The sequence below is a fragment of the Stegostoma tigrinum genome, chromosome 7, assembly GCF_030684315.1.
Source record: "Stegostoma tigrinum isolate sSteTig4 chromosome 7, sSteTig4.hap1, whole genome shotgun sequence".
NCBI classification, from domain to species: Eukaryota; Metazoa; Chordata; class Chondrichthyes; order Orectolobiformes; family Stegostomatidae; genus Stegostoma; species Stegostoma tigrinum.
This window is the reverse complement of record NC_081360.1, coordinates 103,500,705-103,514,179: the sequence shown is the minus strand read 5'-3', so window position 1 is coordinate 103,514,179 and position 13,475 is coordinate 103,500,705. Positions and strand designations below refer to the sequence as shown.

General features: G+C 42.9%; 1 protein-coding gene across 7 annotated transcripts in view; it reads left to right on the top strand.

Annotated features, from left to right (window-relative positions):
* The window catches only part of LOC125454335 (ATP-binding cassette sub-family B member 6-like), a 221,157-nt gene that overhangs the window by 118,236 nt on the left and 89,446 nt on the right, over nucleotides 1-13,475 (top strand). For 6 of the 7 annotated variants that reach the window (XM_048534995.2, XM_048534992.2, XM_048534991.2 and 3 more), the window contains 2 exons: nucleotides 1,420-1,477; nucleotides 8,596-8,700. In XM_048534995.2, the coding sequence (XP_048390952.1) occupies nucleotides 1,420-1,477; nucleotides 8,596-8,700 (163 nt within the window). The remainder of the gene's footprint in view (nucleotides 1-1,419; nucleotides 1,478-8,595; nucleotides 8,701-13,475) is intronic. The other variant, XM_048534994.2, reaches the window with a different exon arrangement.

Here is a 13,475-nt window from a genome sequence, read left to right as displayed (position 1 = left end):
TAGACAACCACCAGTCATGTCACTCTAATAACAGAGCAGCCCTACGGTCTGTGGTGACTTTACCTTTTACTTCATCTACTATTTATTTGTCCACTTACTTATCCAAGTCACACTGAAGCTTCTGTGTAAGTAATTGCTGTGATTCACAAAAGCAGCTCGCCATTACCTTGAGGGCAATTAAGAATGGCCAATAAAGGCTCACCCAGCCAGCAAAGTCCACATCACCTAAATGAATTTTTAAAAAGTCCAAAATAACGCAACCTTGAGTTGCCTCCTCAACATATTGTTCTAGAAAGCCAACATGCACACTGTCTAGAAATCTATCCTCCGAGCATTACTGCTGACTAATTTCCTCATTCAGCAGGATCAGTACCTGCTCACCACCGAGGTCCTGTTTCACTCATTCCATCTCCATAGTACTGCTCTCCAATTCTGTCGTACTCAGTAAATTCTTTCCATTTGTACCCATAAGTATCACACCAAAACTGTCTCCTGTTTTAAATTCCATTAAATTAAATCCAAGCAAACATGTGCTTAACACATCTAGAATGCTGTTTCCTTACATCTATTACCTTGTTCCATTTTGTTCTATTACTCTAATGCACTTTGTATAGTATGAGCTGCCTGCAAAGCAAAACTTTTCACTGTACCTTGGTACATGTGATAATAATAAATCAAACGTTGTTTTATGTGATTGAATCTTTGCGATGCAAAGATGAACTTGTTAGTAAGAGAGTTAGTACTTTCCATGTTCCATTTCCTGCTGTAAAGCTAGTTTTCACTGTAACTAATGTGCACAAATTTCGGTCTTTAAAGGCTTCATTGAGGGAACTTTGTCAAATACTTTCTACAGTTGACCTAAATAATGACAACTGGAGAACCAACATTTACTAGTTTCGTCTCAACTTTGAACTCTAGAAGATTATGCCAAGTACCCACTTTAAATATATTAACTAGGCTAAAGGGATTTAAATACAAGAATCTTAATTTGAGAATCAGGCAGCAAGATCAACAATAATGGGTAATTGGTGAGTGGGACAATTTGGGAGGGACAGTAACTTTATCTTACTAATTTTCTGAGCCAATACTTCATTGTAGAAAGGTAAAAATGAATAGACTGCCAAGTAGAAACATTGCTTTAAAAATTAAATATGACAGGTTTTCCCAGTATTCTATTTCAGCCTGTAAGGTTTCAATGAGCTGAAGCTCACTGGTTTCCTTGGATTTTTGAATACCTGTAGAACATTATTCGGGTAGTAGGTATTCACAAACATAGTACTCGCTTATGAGGAAGACCCCATTTGGTTCTCATCCAGGAGCTCAAAGAAGTTTCAGACAAATTGATCAGTGTAATTCTCAATTGAAAATGGTCTCCTACTGCAGTTATCATGGTTGTATTTTAATATTTTTCTCTTACAGCAAGGAAATTTTGCATGGCATATCATTCACTGTTCCACCTGGACACACAATGGCTCTAGTAAGTAAGTTTATTGCAATATGTTAGCAATATGCCATCAAACGTTGTTCAATTTATATCCTTCATTTCAGTGAAATTAAGTCAGATTTTGGCAAAAAGTCATGAACGTATTTCTCACCCAGGTGGAAGGCCCTCATCTAACCTGAGTAGAGGGTCGTGTCCTCGTGTAGCTGGAGGACGACCTGATATCCAGGTAGTGATGCATATGAAACTAAAAATTAGGAACAAAAGCAGGATACTTGGTCCCCTGGCACTATTTTGCCATTTGATATGTTTGCAGCTGAACTGATTGTAGTCTCAACTTTATTTTCCCATCTATTACCTAAATCCTTCTGACTCCTTTGTCAATCAAGAGTCTATCTACCTTAGCATTAAAATAAATTGATGCTGGTTCCACTGTTGTCTGGGGAAAAGAATTCTACATGTGAACAACCTGAGAAAAGAAGATATCACCTCTGTTTTAAGAGATAGTAGGAAGTGCAGATGCTGGAGAATCTGAGGTAACGAGGTGTGGACCTGGATGAACACACCAGGCCAAGCAGCATCAAAGGAGCAAGAAAGTTGATGTTTCGGGCCTAGACCTTTCTATAGAAATGGGGGAGGGGAAGGAGGTTCTGAGATAAATAGGGAGAGAAGGGGAGGTGGATAGAAGATGGATAGAGGAGAAGATAGATGGAGAGGAGACAGACGGGTCAAAGAGAAAGGGATGGAGCCAGTAAAGGTGACTGTAGTTGGGGTGTTAGGGAGGCGATAGGTCAGGCCAAGGAGGACAGACAGGTCAAGGGGACCAGATGAGGTTAGTAGGTAGGAGAGGGGGGTGTGGCTTGAGGTGGAAGGAGGGGATAGCTGAGAGGAAGGACAGGTTAGGGAAGCAGGGACGAGCTGGGCTGGTTTTGGGATGCAGTAGGGGGAGGGGAGATTTTGAAACTTGCAAAATCCACATTGATGCCATTGGGCTGCAGGGTTCCCAAGCGAAATATGAGTTGCTGTTCCTGCAACCTTCAGGTGGCATCGTTCTGAGGAATGGGAGGGGGAGAATCCCCCTCCTCCTCACCTACCATCCCAGCAACCTCCGGATACGATGCATCATCCTCCGACACTTCTGCCATCTGCAATCCGACCCCACCACTAAAGATATATTTCCTTCCCCACCCTTATCTGCCTTCTGGAGGGACCACTCTCTCCATGACTCCCTTATTTGCTCCACACTCCCCTCCAGCCCCACCACACCCGGCACTCTTGCCTGCAACTGCAGGAAGTGCTACACTTGCCCCTATACCTCCCCCCTCACCCCCATCTCAGGCCCCAACAAGACTTTCCACATCAAGCAGATGTTCACCTGCACATCTGCTAATGTGGTATACTGCATCCACTGTTCCCCTTATGGCCTCCTCTACATCGGGGAAACCAAGCAGAGGCTTGGGGACCACTTTGCAGAACACCTGTACTCGGTTCACACTAAACAACAGCACCTCCCAGCCGCGAACCACTTCAACTCCCCCTCCCATTCCTCGGACGACCTGTCCATCTTGAGCCTCCTGCAGTGCCATAATGATGCCACCCGAAGGTTGCAGGAACAGCAGTTCATATTCCACATGGGAACTCTGCAGCCCAATGGTATCAATGTGGACTTCACAAGCTTCAAAATCTCCCCTCCCCCTACCAAGCCCCAAAACCAGCCCAGCTCATCCCTGCCTCCTTAACCTGTCCTTCCTCCCACCCATCCAGTCCTTCTACCTCAAACCCACCCCCCCATCTCCTACCTACTAACCTCATTCTGCCCCCATGACCTCCCTGGACTGACCTATCTCCTCCATACCTCCCCACCTACACTCACCTTTACTGACTCCATCCCTGCATCTTTGACCTGTCTGTCTCCTCTCCACCTATCTGTCTTCTATCCGCTTTGCCCGCACTCTCCCTAGTCATCCCAGAAGTCCCTTCCCCTCCCCCATTTCTGAAGAAGAATCTAGGCCCAAAATGTCAGCCTTTCTGCTCCTCTGATGCTCCTTGGCCTGCTGTGTTCATTCAGCTCTACACCTTGTTATCTCTGTTTTTAAATGAGCAACACCCTACTTTTAAATAGATTTGATTTATTATTGTCATTCGTACTGAAATACGGTGAAAAGTATTGTATTGCAGAATATAGTGCTGCAGCTACAGAGAAGGTGCGGCAAAAGATAAATATATGAGAGGTCTGTTCATAAGTCTGATAACAGTGGAGAAGAAGCAGTTCTGAAATCTGTTAGCACATGTTTTCAAATTTATGTCTTCTGCCTGATGGAAGAGTGTGGAAGAGAATATAACTAGGGTAGGGGGTCTTTGACTATGTTGGCTGTTTTTCTGAGGAGAAACATTGCAGTTTCCTTGCCCCATCACTGTGTGATTCTTTTAGGGTATATATAGAGTGATGGAAGGTGTGTCATCAATAATGGTATCAAGTAACGCCTGCTCAGTGACACCCAGTCTCTGTTCTGCCAGGGCCGCTCATCTCCTGACCACATTACAGTTTTGGTTCAAGCATGCACAAAACAGTTGAATTCCAGAGGTGAGGTGAGGGTGATAGCACTTGACATCAAGTGATTTGACCAAGTGTAGCGTCAAGGAATCCATGTTCAAATGCACCAAGATCGCGACAATACCCAGGCTCGGGTTGAGAAATGGCAAGTAAAGTGCATTCTGCGCAAATGCCAGGCAGTGACTATTTCCAAAAAGAAACAATCTAACCTCTGTCCATTGACATTCAGTGATGTGACCATCACTGAATTACCCCCAACTGCCTACGTCCTCGGGGGTACCTTTGACCAGAAACTCAACTCAACTTGTCACACAAACACTGACTACAAGAGCAGGTCAGAGATTAGGAATGCCATGGCAAGTAACTTACCTCCTGACTCCCCAAAGCCTGTCCATCATGTACGAGGCACAGATCAGGAGTATGATGGAATACTTTGTATTTGACTGAATGGGTGGAGCTGCAACAACACTTTTTTAAAAAAAAGGCTGGACATGATCCAGGATGAAGCAGCACGCTTGATTGGCATTATGTCCACAAACATGTACTCCTTCCACCACCAATACTCAGTTGTGTCAGTGTGTACTGTATACACGGATATGGGCCAAGCACAGGCAATGTTAACTCTGATTCCTCTCCACGGAGGCTGCCACACCTGTTGAGACTTTCCAGCAAATTCTGCTTCTGTTCTCTTTTATTGATGCTGCTTGTTAATTCTTCAAAGAACTCTCTAACGCTGAACTACATTTATTACTTTCTTTTCGCAAAACTATTTCTTTAAGATTTTCTAAATGGTCTGCAATAACCTCCTTAACAATAGATTCTAACATTTTCCCTTTCACAAATGTTTGACAAACTGGTCTATGATTTCTTGATTAATGTCACCCTCCTCTTTTGAATAGAAGTGTTACGTTTACTATTTTCTAAACTGATGGGAGCTTCCCAGAATTTTGGGAATTCTGGAAAATTAAAGCAATGCAGCTATTCTTTGCGGCCATTTCTTTTCAGACCCTGGGATAAGATCCATCAGGTCTCTGGGATTTGTGAGCTTTTTGTTCTAAAAGTAATTTCAGCGCACTTCCTGCTGATTGTACTGTTTAAGACCACAAGAAATACGTGCAGGAGGACGCCATTTAGCCTCTTTAGCTTGCTTGACCACTCATCCCTGATCTGACATTCCTCATATCCACTTTATGATGATTTTCCCATAACAAATGAACAAATGATAAAGTACAGCACAGGAACAGGCCCTTTGCCCCTCCAAGCCTGTGCCATCCATAATGCCCTAATTAATGTAAAAACAAACCTGCTTTTTTTTTTAATCTATATCCCTCTATTCCCTCCCTATTCATGTACCCATCTAGGTGCCTCTTAAATTTCTTCAGTGTGTTGCTTTCACCACCTCTTCTGGTCGTGCGTTCCAGGCTCCTAACGCACGCTGTGTGAAAAACTTTCCTTGCACATCTCTCTGAAACTTTCCCACTCTGACCTTGAACCTGTGTCCCCTTGTAATTGAAACTTCAATCCTGGAAAAAAGCCTCTGACTATCCACCCTATCTATGCCCCTCATAATTTTGTGCAGCTCTATGAGGTCTCCTCTCAGCAACTGTCTTTCCAGTGAAAACAGTCCTGGTCTTTGTAACCCTACCTCATAGTCAATGCCCTAGAGACCAGGCATCATCCTGGTGAACCTTCTCCACTCTGTCCAAAGCTTCCCCATCCTTCTGGTAATGTAGTAACCAAAACTGCACACAATACTTCAAATGCAGCCCAATGAAGGTTTTATATAGCTGCAATATGTTTGCCAACACTTGTAGTCTATGCTGCAGGCGATGAAGGCAAGCATGCCATATGCCTCCTTAATCACCTTGACTACCTGTGTTGCCACTTTGAAGGAACTGTGGACCTGTACGCCCAGATCTGTCTGAATGTTAGTGTTCCTCAGGGTTCTGCATTTACACCATAATTCACACATAAATTTGATCCTCCAAAACGCATCACCTCACATTTGTCTGGATTAAACTCCAACTGCCATTTCTCTGCCCAATCTATCTAGTTTCCAATTTATCTATATCCTGTTGTATACTTTCACAATCATCGGCACTGTCAGCAACCCCACCAATCTCCATGTCATCAGCAAACTTGCATATCAGACCACCCACATTTTCTCTTGATCATTTACATACACTACAAACAACAAAGGATCTAAGACTCACCCCTGTTATACCCGACTAGTTACTGGTCTCTATTATAAAAAACATCCTTCCACCACTACCCTCTGTCTTCTATGACAAAGCCAGTTTTCTATCCATCTAGCCAGCCCACCCAGAATCCCTTGTGATTTTAATTTTTGTACCAACCTGCCATGTGGGACTTTATCAAATGCCTTACTAAAGTCCATATAAACTACATCCACAGCCCATCCCTCATCAATTATCCTCATTATTGCTTCAAAAAATTCAGTTGGGTTGGTCAGACATGACTTTCCTGGACAAAACCATGCTTCCTGCCACTAACTAGTCCATTTTCCTCCAAATGCTCATATGTCATGTTCATCAGTGCCTTCTCCACTACAGACATCAAGCTTACTGCCCTATAGTTGCCTGGATTATCCCTACATCCTTTCTTAAACAAGGGCAACATTTGCTAATCTCCAGTCCTCTGGAACTTCACCTGCGGTCAAATGAGGATGTGAAGATATCTGCCCATGACCCAGCTATTTTCCTCCCTTGCCTCTTTGAGTAACTTAGGATTGATCACATCTAGCCCTGGGGACTTGTCTATCATAATGCAGCTTAGGCATCTCAAAACTTCGTGTTTCAATAACTTTTGATTCCCCAACTGATCAAGAATTTGTCTGTCTCAGCCTTAAACATACACAAGGACTCTACCCTGACTGCTCTCTGTGGTAAGAAGTTCCACAGACACTGCACCTCTGAGAGAAGAAATGCCTCCTCATCTGAGTCTGAAACTTGGACCCCTTTATCCTGAGACAATGTCCTCAGGTCCTAGACTCTCCCATGAGGTGAAATATCCTCTCAGCATTTATCCTGCCAAGTGCCTTAAAAATCCTGTACGTCCAAATGAGACTATCTTTCATTTTCCTAAACTCCACTGAGTGAAATCCCAATCTTTTTGGCCTTTGCTCATAAAACAATCCCTCATTCCAGACATCATCCCCGTGAACCTTCTCTGAACTATCTCCAAAGAAATAGCATCTTTCCTTAAATAAGGTCAGGTTTTTCTGTCCCTTTCACCACTTGATTTACAAGTATTTTGTGAACATTATGTATGTCTTCCATAGTGATAAATTGAAAGATTAATTCAAATCAAGCTCAAGGACCCTGATCTTTATTTTCATGGGCAATACCTATTGAATGTATCATTCTCACTTCTATTGATGTGGCTGAAAGAGAAGACCCACTACATTATTAAGGAATGAGCAATGAATGCAGCCCCATGGCATTGGCTGCATCCCAGGAAAGAACGTCAAGCAAAAGCCTACAGTAAGATGGAGTTCTCATTCCAAAATATCAATTTATGTAAAAAGTGATTCTTGCAAGAACTGCTCACAGATCCCAAGGTATTCTCCTGTACACTAACACACAGTTTATAATGACTGCCAGACTACTCGGACCTCTTGGCATCAGGGTAGCCCACAAACCCACCAACACACTAAAACAGCAGCTAATGAACTTAAAAGACCCTATGCAGACAACAAATAAAACGAACGTCATCTACAAAATACCTTGCAAGAACTGTGACAAACACTACATTGGACAAACTGGCAGAAAGCTAGCCACCAGGATACATGAACATCAACTAGCCACAAAACGCCATGACCCACTATCACTCGTATCCTTACATACAGATGAGGAAGGACACCACTTTGATTGGGATAACACATCCATCCTAGGACAAGCCAAACAGAGACACGCACGAGAATTCCTAGAAGCATGGCATTCCAACCGGAACTCCATCAACAAACACATTGATTTGGAGCCAATCTACCATCCCCTGAGAAAAAGAACAGGAAATGACATCACCAACACAGGAAATGACATCACCAACCCAAGGAAACCTAACCAGATAAATAGAAAGTAGGACATAACACCAGCGCTTCGTCGGAGGCTCACTGGTGATGTTATCTAGAATGGTGACGAAACGTCTGAAAACTAACCTTCCAGCTCAGCGAGCAAACTCACATCCAGAACAGTTTATAAGTTTGTCCTGTCTTCGTATAAACCTTTTACCCTACTTGCGCTCTTCTCTCTACCAAGTTGTCCAGTCACTGCATTGAGCCTTCCCCGATCCCCTCCAAATCAGTCTTTCACTGCCGCAGCTAGACCTGTTATTATTGCCTTCATTGACAGAGTTCATTTCCTATTAAGGGGCAAGATGAAACTTGTTTGTTTTGTTTTGAGTTAGTGCATTTGAGTGAATGAGATGAAGAATGCATATGCCATTTGTGTGCATTTAATGAGACAAATATTTTAAATCACAAGTAGAAGAAACCAGGTAATTGAATGTCTTTCTCGAAACTTTGTTCAGCACAGAGCATTATTCATTGGCCAAACAATCCGTTATTTATGTTTTACTCGAGGTTGGCCCCTCTGGGTCAGGGAAAAGTACCATCATCCGACTGCTGTTCCGATTTTATGATGTCAAGGGAGGCTGCATTAAAATCGATGACCAAGACATCTCCAAGGTAAAAGCAGATACTTTTATTCTAGAGAAATGTCAAGAGCTTTGATCGTTCTCTAACATTGAGAATGAAACCACCTGTGTCCTAAGTGAGCCCTTGTGTCTGTCCACCTGCTCCAGGGAGCGAACTATGTGTTGGCTTTAAGCAGAATTATCACAGTAGGGAACTACCACAACAGAGTAAGAGAACAAAATAGAGAGAAAATATGTGAGAATGGCAAAGAAGTGAGGAGTGAGAAAAATGATTGGATTTGGTGAAATGATCACAGAGAAAAAACAGGCTAAAAGAAACAGATGGAGTGAAAGAATAGAAGTTGGAGAGAAAAGATAACAAGCATGAAATATGGGAGCAGGAAAAGGTGGAGAGAAATGTAGAGAAAAATATAATAAAAGGAAACAAACAGTCACGGCTTGAGTGAAGAGAACCAGCAGATTCTATATCTAGTTCTGTCGATTCGAGATCCTGTCTTGTTAATACACCAATCAAGTCCGTTTTTGTCAGCTACGTCCATCCTTTGTTGCCTACTCTTCATATGTTGAATATTCTTTAGTATTGGTTCCTAATCTTGGTCGGTCTGCAGCCACCAGCTGGTAGTAACAATTGAATCCTACTCTTTTACATCTACTCGCGCCATCAGTTCACAAATTTTCTTGCAAATCCTACATGCATTCAGAATGCTATTAATTTTGCTTTTTTAACATGTCTGTGGTTTGACTGGCTGATCTTAAGAAATCGTTTCTGTTGCTTTCCATTTTCATTTACAACTTTTCTACTTCTGAGAACCAGCATTTTTGTTTAAAAAAATTCTAACTGAATTCCCTGTCAGATTCTTATTCCGCTGACAACCTAGTTTAAACCCCCCCCAACAGCACTAGCAAATCCTGCTGCAAGAATATTGCAGTTGCTAAGGTGTAATGTGTGCTCCAGGTACAGGTCACAATACCCCATAAGAATAATGTCCTCTTTCCTAAGCCATTTTTTCGAGCATCTGTTCAGTTGCTGATCTTTGTATTTTTAAACTCCGTAGCAAGTGGCATTGGGGGTATTTCCCAGATTACTGTCATAGAGCTCCTGTTTTTCAGTCTCTTACCTAGCTTTCTAAGTTATACTTATGGGATTTCATCAGCCTTTCTACCTGTGTTTTTGGTGCCAATGTGGACCGTGACCTTTCTTCACCCACTCCATCCACACCCTATCCCCCAAAAGAACCTCCTGAAGCCCCACTGTGACGTCCTAAATGCTGGCACCAGGGAAGCATCATAACATTCTGGACTTGCATCTACAGTCATAGAAACCCTGTCTGATCCTTTAACTATAAATTTGCCTATAACGTTTTTCCTTTCACCCTTCTTTTGCCCCACCTCTGCACCTGAACTACTTGTAGTTTCACAAGCTTGGCAGTTTGGAGTTCTACTAGTACATTAAGAGCAAGAATAACTAGGGAGAGAATAGGGACCTTTATAGATCAACAAGTTCACCTATGTGTGGAGCCACTGCAGATGGGAGAGAAGCCAACAAATATTTCACATAAGTATTTACTGTGGAGGAAGATATGGAAGCTAGGGAACTCTGAAATAAATAGAAAGGAGTCCACATCACAGAAGAGGAAGTGCTGAAGTCTTAAAATGCATAAAGGTGGATAAATCCCTGGGACGTGATCAAGTGTATCCCGAGATATTGTGGGAAGCCAGGGAAGAAATTGTGGGGCTCATAGCAGGAACATTTGTATCATCAACAGCCATGATGAGGTGACGGAAGATTGGAGGGTGGCTAATGTTGTGCCTTTATTTAAGAAAGGCTGCAAGGAAAATCCAGAGAACTATAGACCGGTGAGCCTGTCGTAAATGATAGATTAGTTGTGGAGGAGATTCTGAGATACAGGATGTACGTGCATTTGGAGAGAGATTAGGGATAGGCAACGTGGCTTTGAGTGTGGGAAATCATGTCTCACTAACTTGATTGAGATTTTTGAGGACGTAATCTAGACGATAATTGGGGGCAGAGCTGTTGACGTTGTCTGCATGGACTTCCGCAAGGCTTTCAACAAGGGTCTGCATGATAGACTGGTTAGTAAGGTTTGATCACTTGGGATCCCGGGAGAGCTAGCCAATTGGATACAAAAGTGGCTTGACAATAGGAGACAGTGGATGATAATAGAGGGTTATTTTTCAGACTGGAGACCTGGAAACAGCAGTGCTCCACAAGGATCGGTGCTGAGTCTACTATTGTTTGTCATTTATACATAAACAATTTGGATGAGAATACAGGACGCATGGTTATCAAGTTTGCAGATGACACTAAAATTGGTGGTATAGTGGACAGTGAAGGTCATTTAAGAGTACAATGGGATCTTGATCAGCTGGGCCAATAGGCTAAGGGGTGGCAGATGGAGATTAATTTAGATAAATGCAAGGTGCTGCATTTTAGTAGATGAACCAGGGCAGGACTTGCACAATTAACGGTAGGGTCTTGGGGCGTGTAGTCAAACATACAGCCCTCGGGGTTCAGGTACGCATTTCCTAAAAGCACTGTCACAGGTAGATAGGGTGGTGAACAAGCATGCTTGCCTTCATTGGTAAGAGGATTGGGCACAGGAGTTGTGATGGCATATTGCAGCTGTACAGTATTTTAGTGAGACCACTTCTGGCATACTACTTACGATTCTGTTGCCCTGTTATAGGAAGGATGTTATTAAACTGGAAAGGGTGTGGAAAAGATTCACAAGGATGTTACCCAGGAATGGAGAGTTTGCGTGATAAGCAGATGTTCAATGTCAGAGCTGTACTGTATGGAAACAAACCGCTCTGTCCAACTCAGCCATGCCATCCGTAAATTAGTCTAATCTGATTTCCAGCATTTGACCATAAGACACAGGAGTGGAAGTAAGGCCATTTGGCCCATCGAGTCCACTCTGCCATTTAATCATGGCTGATGGGCATTTCAACTCCACTTACCCGCACTCTCCCCATAGCCCTTAATTTCTTGCGAGATCACTCTAAACCCTTTCCATTCATATCTTCACCCAGATGCCTTTATAAATGCTGTAATTATACCAGTCTCTACTACTTCCTCTGACAGTTCATTCCATATGTCCACTGCACTCTGTGTGAAAAAGTTACCCCTTAGGTCCCTTTTAAATTTACCCTCTGACCTTAACCCTATACAGCCCAGTTTTGGACTCGCCCCAACCCTAGGGAAAAGACCTTGACTATTCCACCCTATCTATGCCCGTCATGATTTTATAAATGTCTATAAGATAACCTCTCAGCTTCTGATGCTCCAAGGAAAATAGCCCAGCATATTCAGCCTCTCCCTAGATCAAACCCACCAATCCTGCCAACATGCTTGTAAATTTTTTCTGACCCTTTCAAGTTACACAACATCCTTCCTATAGTTTGGAGACCAGAATTCCATGCAGTATTCCAAAAGAGACCTAACCAATGTCCTCTTTAGCCGCAACACGACCTCCAAATTCCTATACTCAGTGCACTGACCAGTGAAGGCAAGTGTATCAAATGCTGCCATTACTATCCTGTCTATCTGGGACTCCACTTTCAAGGAACTATGAACCTGCACTCCAAGGTCTCTTTGTTCAACAACACTCCCCAGAACCTTATCCTTAAGTGTACAGTGCTGCCCTAATTTGCCTTTCCAAAATGCAGCATCTCACATTTACCTGAATTAAACTCTTTCTGTCACTGTTTGGCCCATTGGCCCATCTGATCAAGATCCCCTTGTACTTCGAGGTAATCTTCTTTGCTGTCCACTACACCTCCAACTTTGGTGTCATCTGCAAATTTACTAACTATATCTCCAATGTTCACATAAATCATATATATAAATGACGAAAAGCAGCGGACCCAGCAGTGATGGTTGCGGCACACCACTGGTCACAGGCCTCCAGCCTATAAAGTAACCCTGCACCACACCACCTTCTGTCTTCTAACTTCAAGCTGGTCCTCCGTGTATTCCATGTGATCTAATCTTGCTAACCAGTCCACCATGCAGCACCTTGTAGAACACCTCACTAAAGTCGATGTAGATCACGTCCACTGCTCTGCCGTCAACAAATTTCTTTATTACAACTTCAATCAAGTTGGACACCCACAATTTCCCACACACAAAACCATGTTGAGTATCTGTAATCAGTCCTTGGCTTTTCAAATACATGCAAATTCTGTCCCTCAGGATTTGATAGGTTGGGACTTCTTTCACTGGAGTGTAGGTGGTTGAGGGATGACTGGATGTGAGTTTGCTCGCTGAGCTGGAAGGTTCGTTTTCAGACGTTTCGTCACCATTCTAGGTAACATCATCAGTGAGCCTCCGACGAAGCGCTGGTGTTATGTCCGGCTTTCTGTTTATCTGGTTAGGTTTCCTTGGGTTGGTGATGTCATTTCCTACGTTGGTGATGTCATTTCCTGTTCTTTTTCTCAGAGGATGGTAGATTAGATAGGGATGACCTTATGAACTTACAGAGGTTTATAAAATCATGAGAGGCATAGATAAGGTGAATAGCCACGGTCCTTTCCCCAGGGTAGTGGAGTCCAAAACAAGAAGGCGTAGGTTTGAGGTGAGAGGGACAAGATTTAAAAACGACCTAAAGGACAACTCTTGCATACAGAGGGTGGTGCGTATGTGGAATGAACTGCCAGAGGAAATGGTGTAGTTGGGTACAATTACAACATTTAAAAGACATTTGGATAGGTACTTGAATACAAAAGGTTTAGAGCGAAATGGGCCAGATGCAAACAAATGGGACTATATAGCTTGGAAAATCT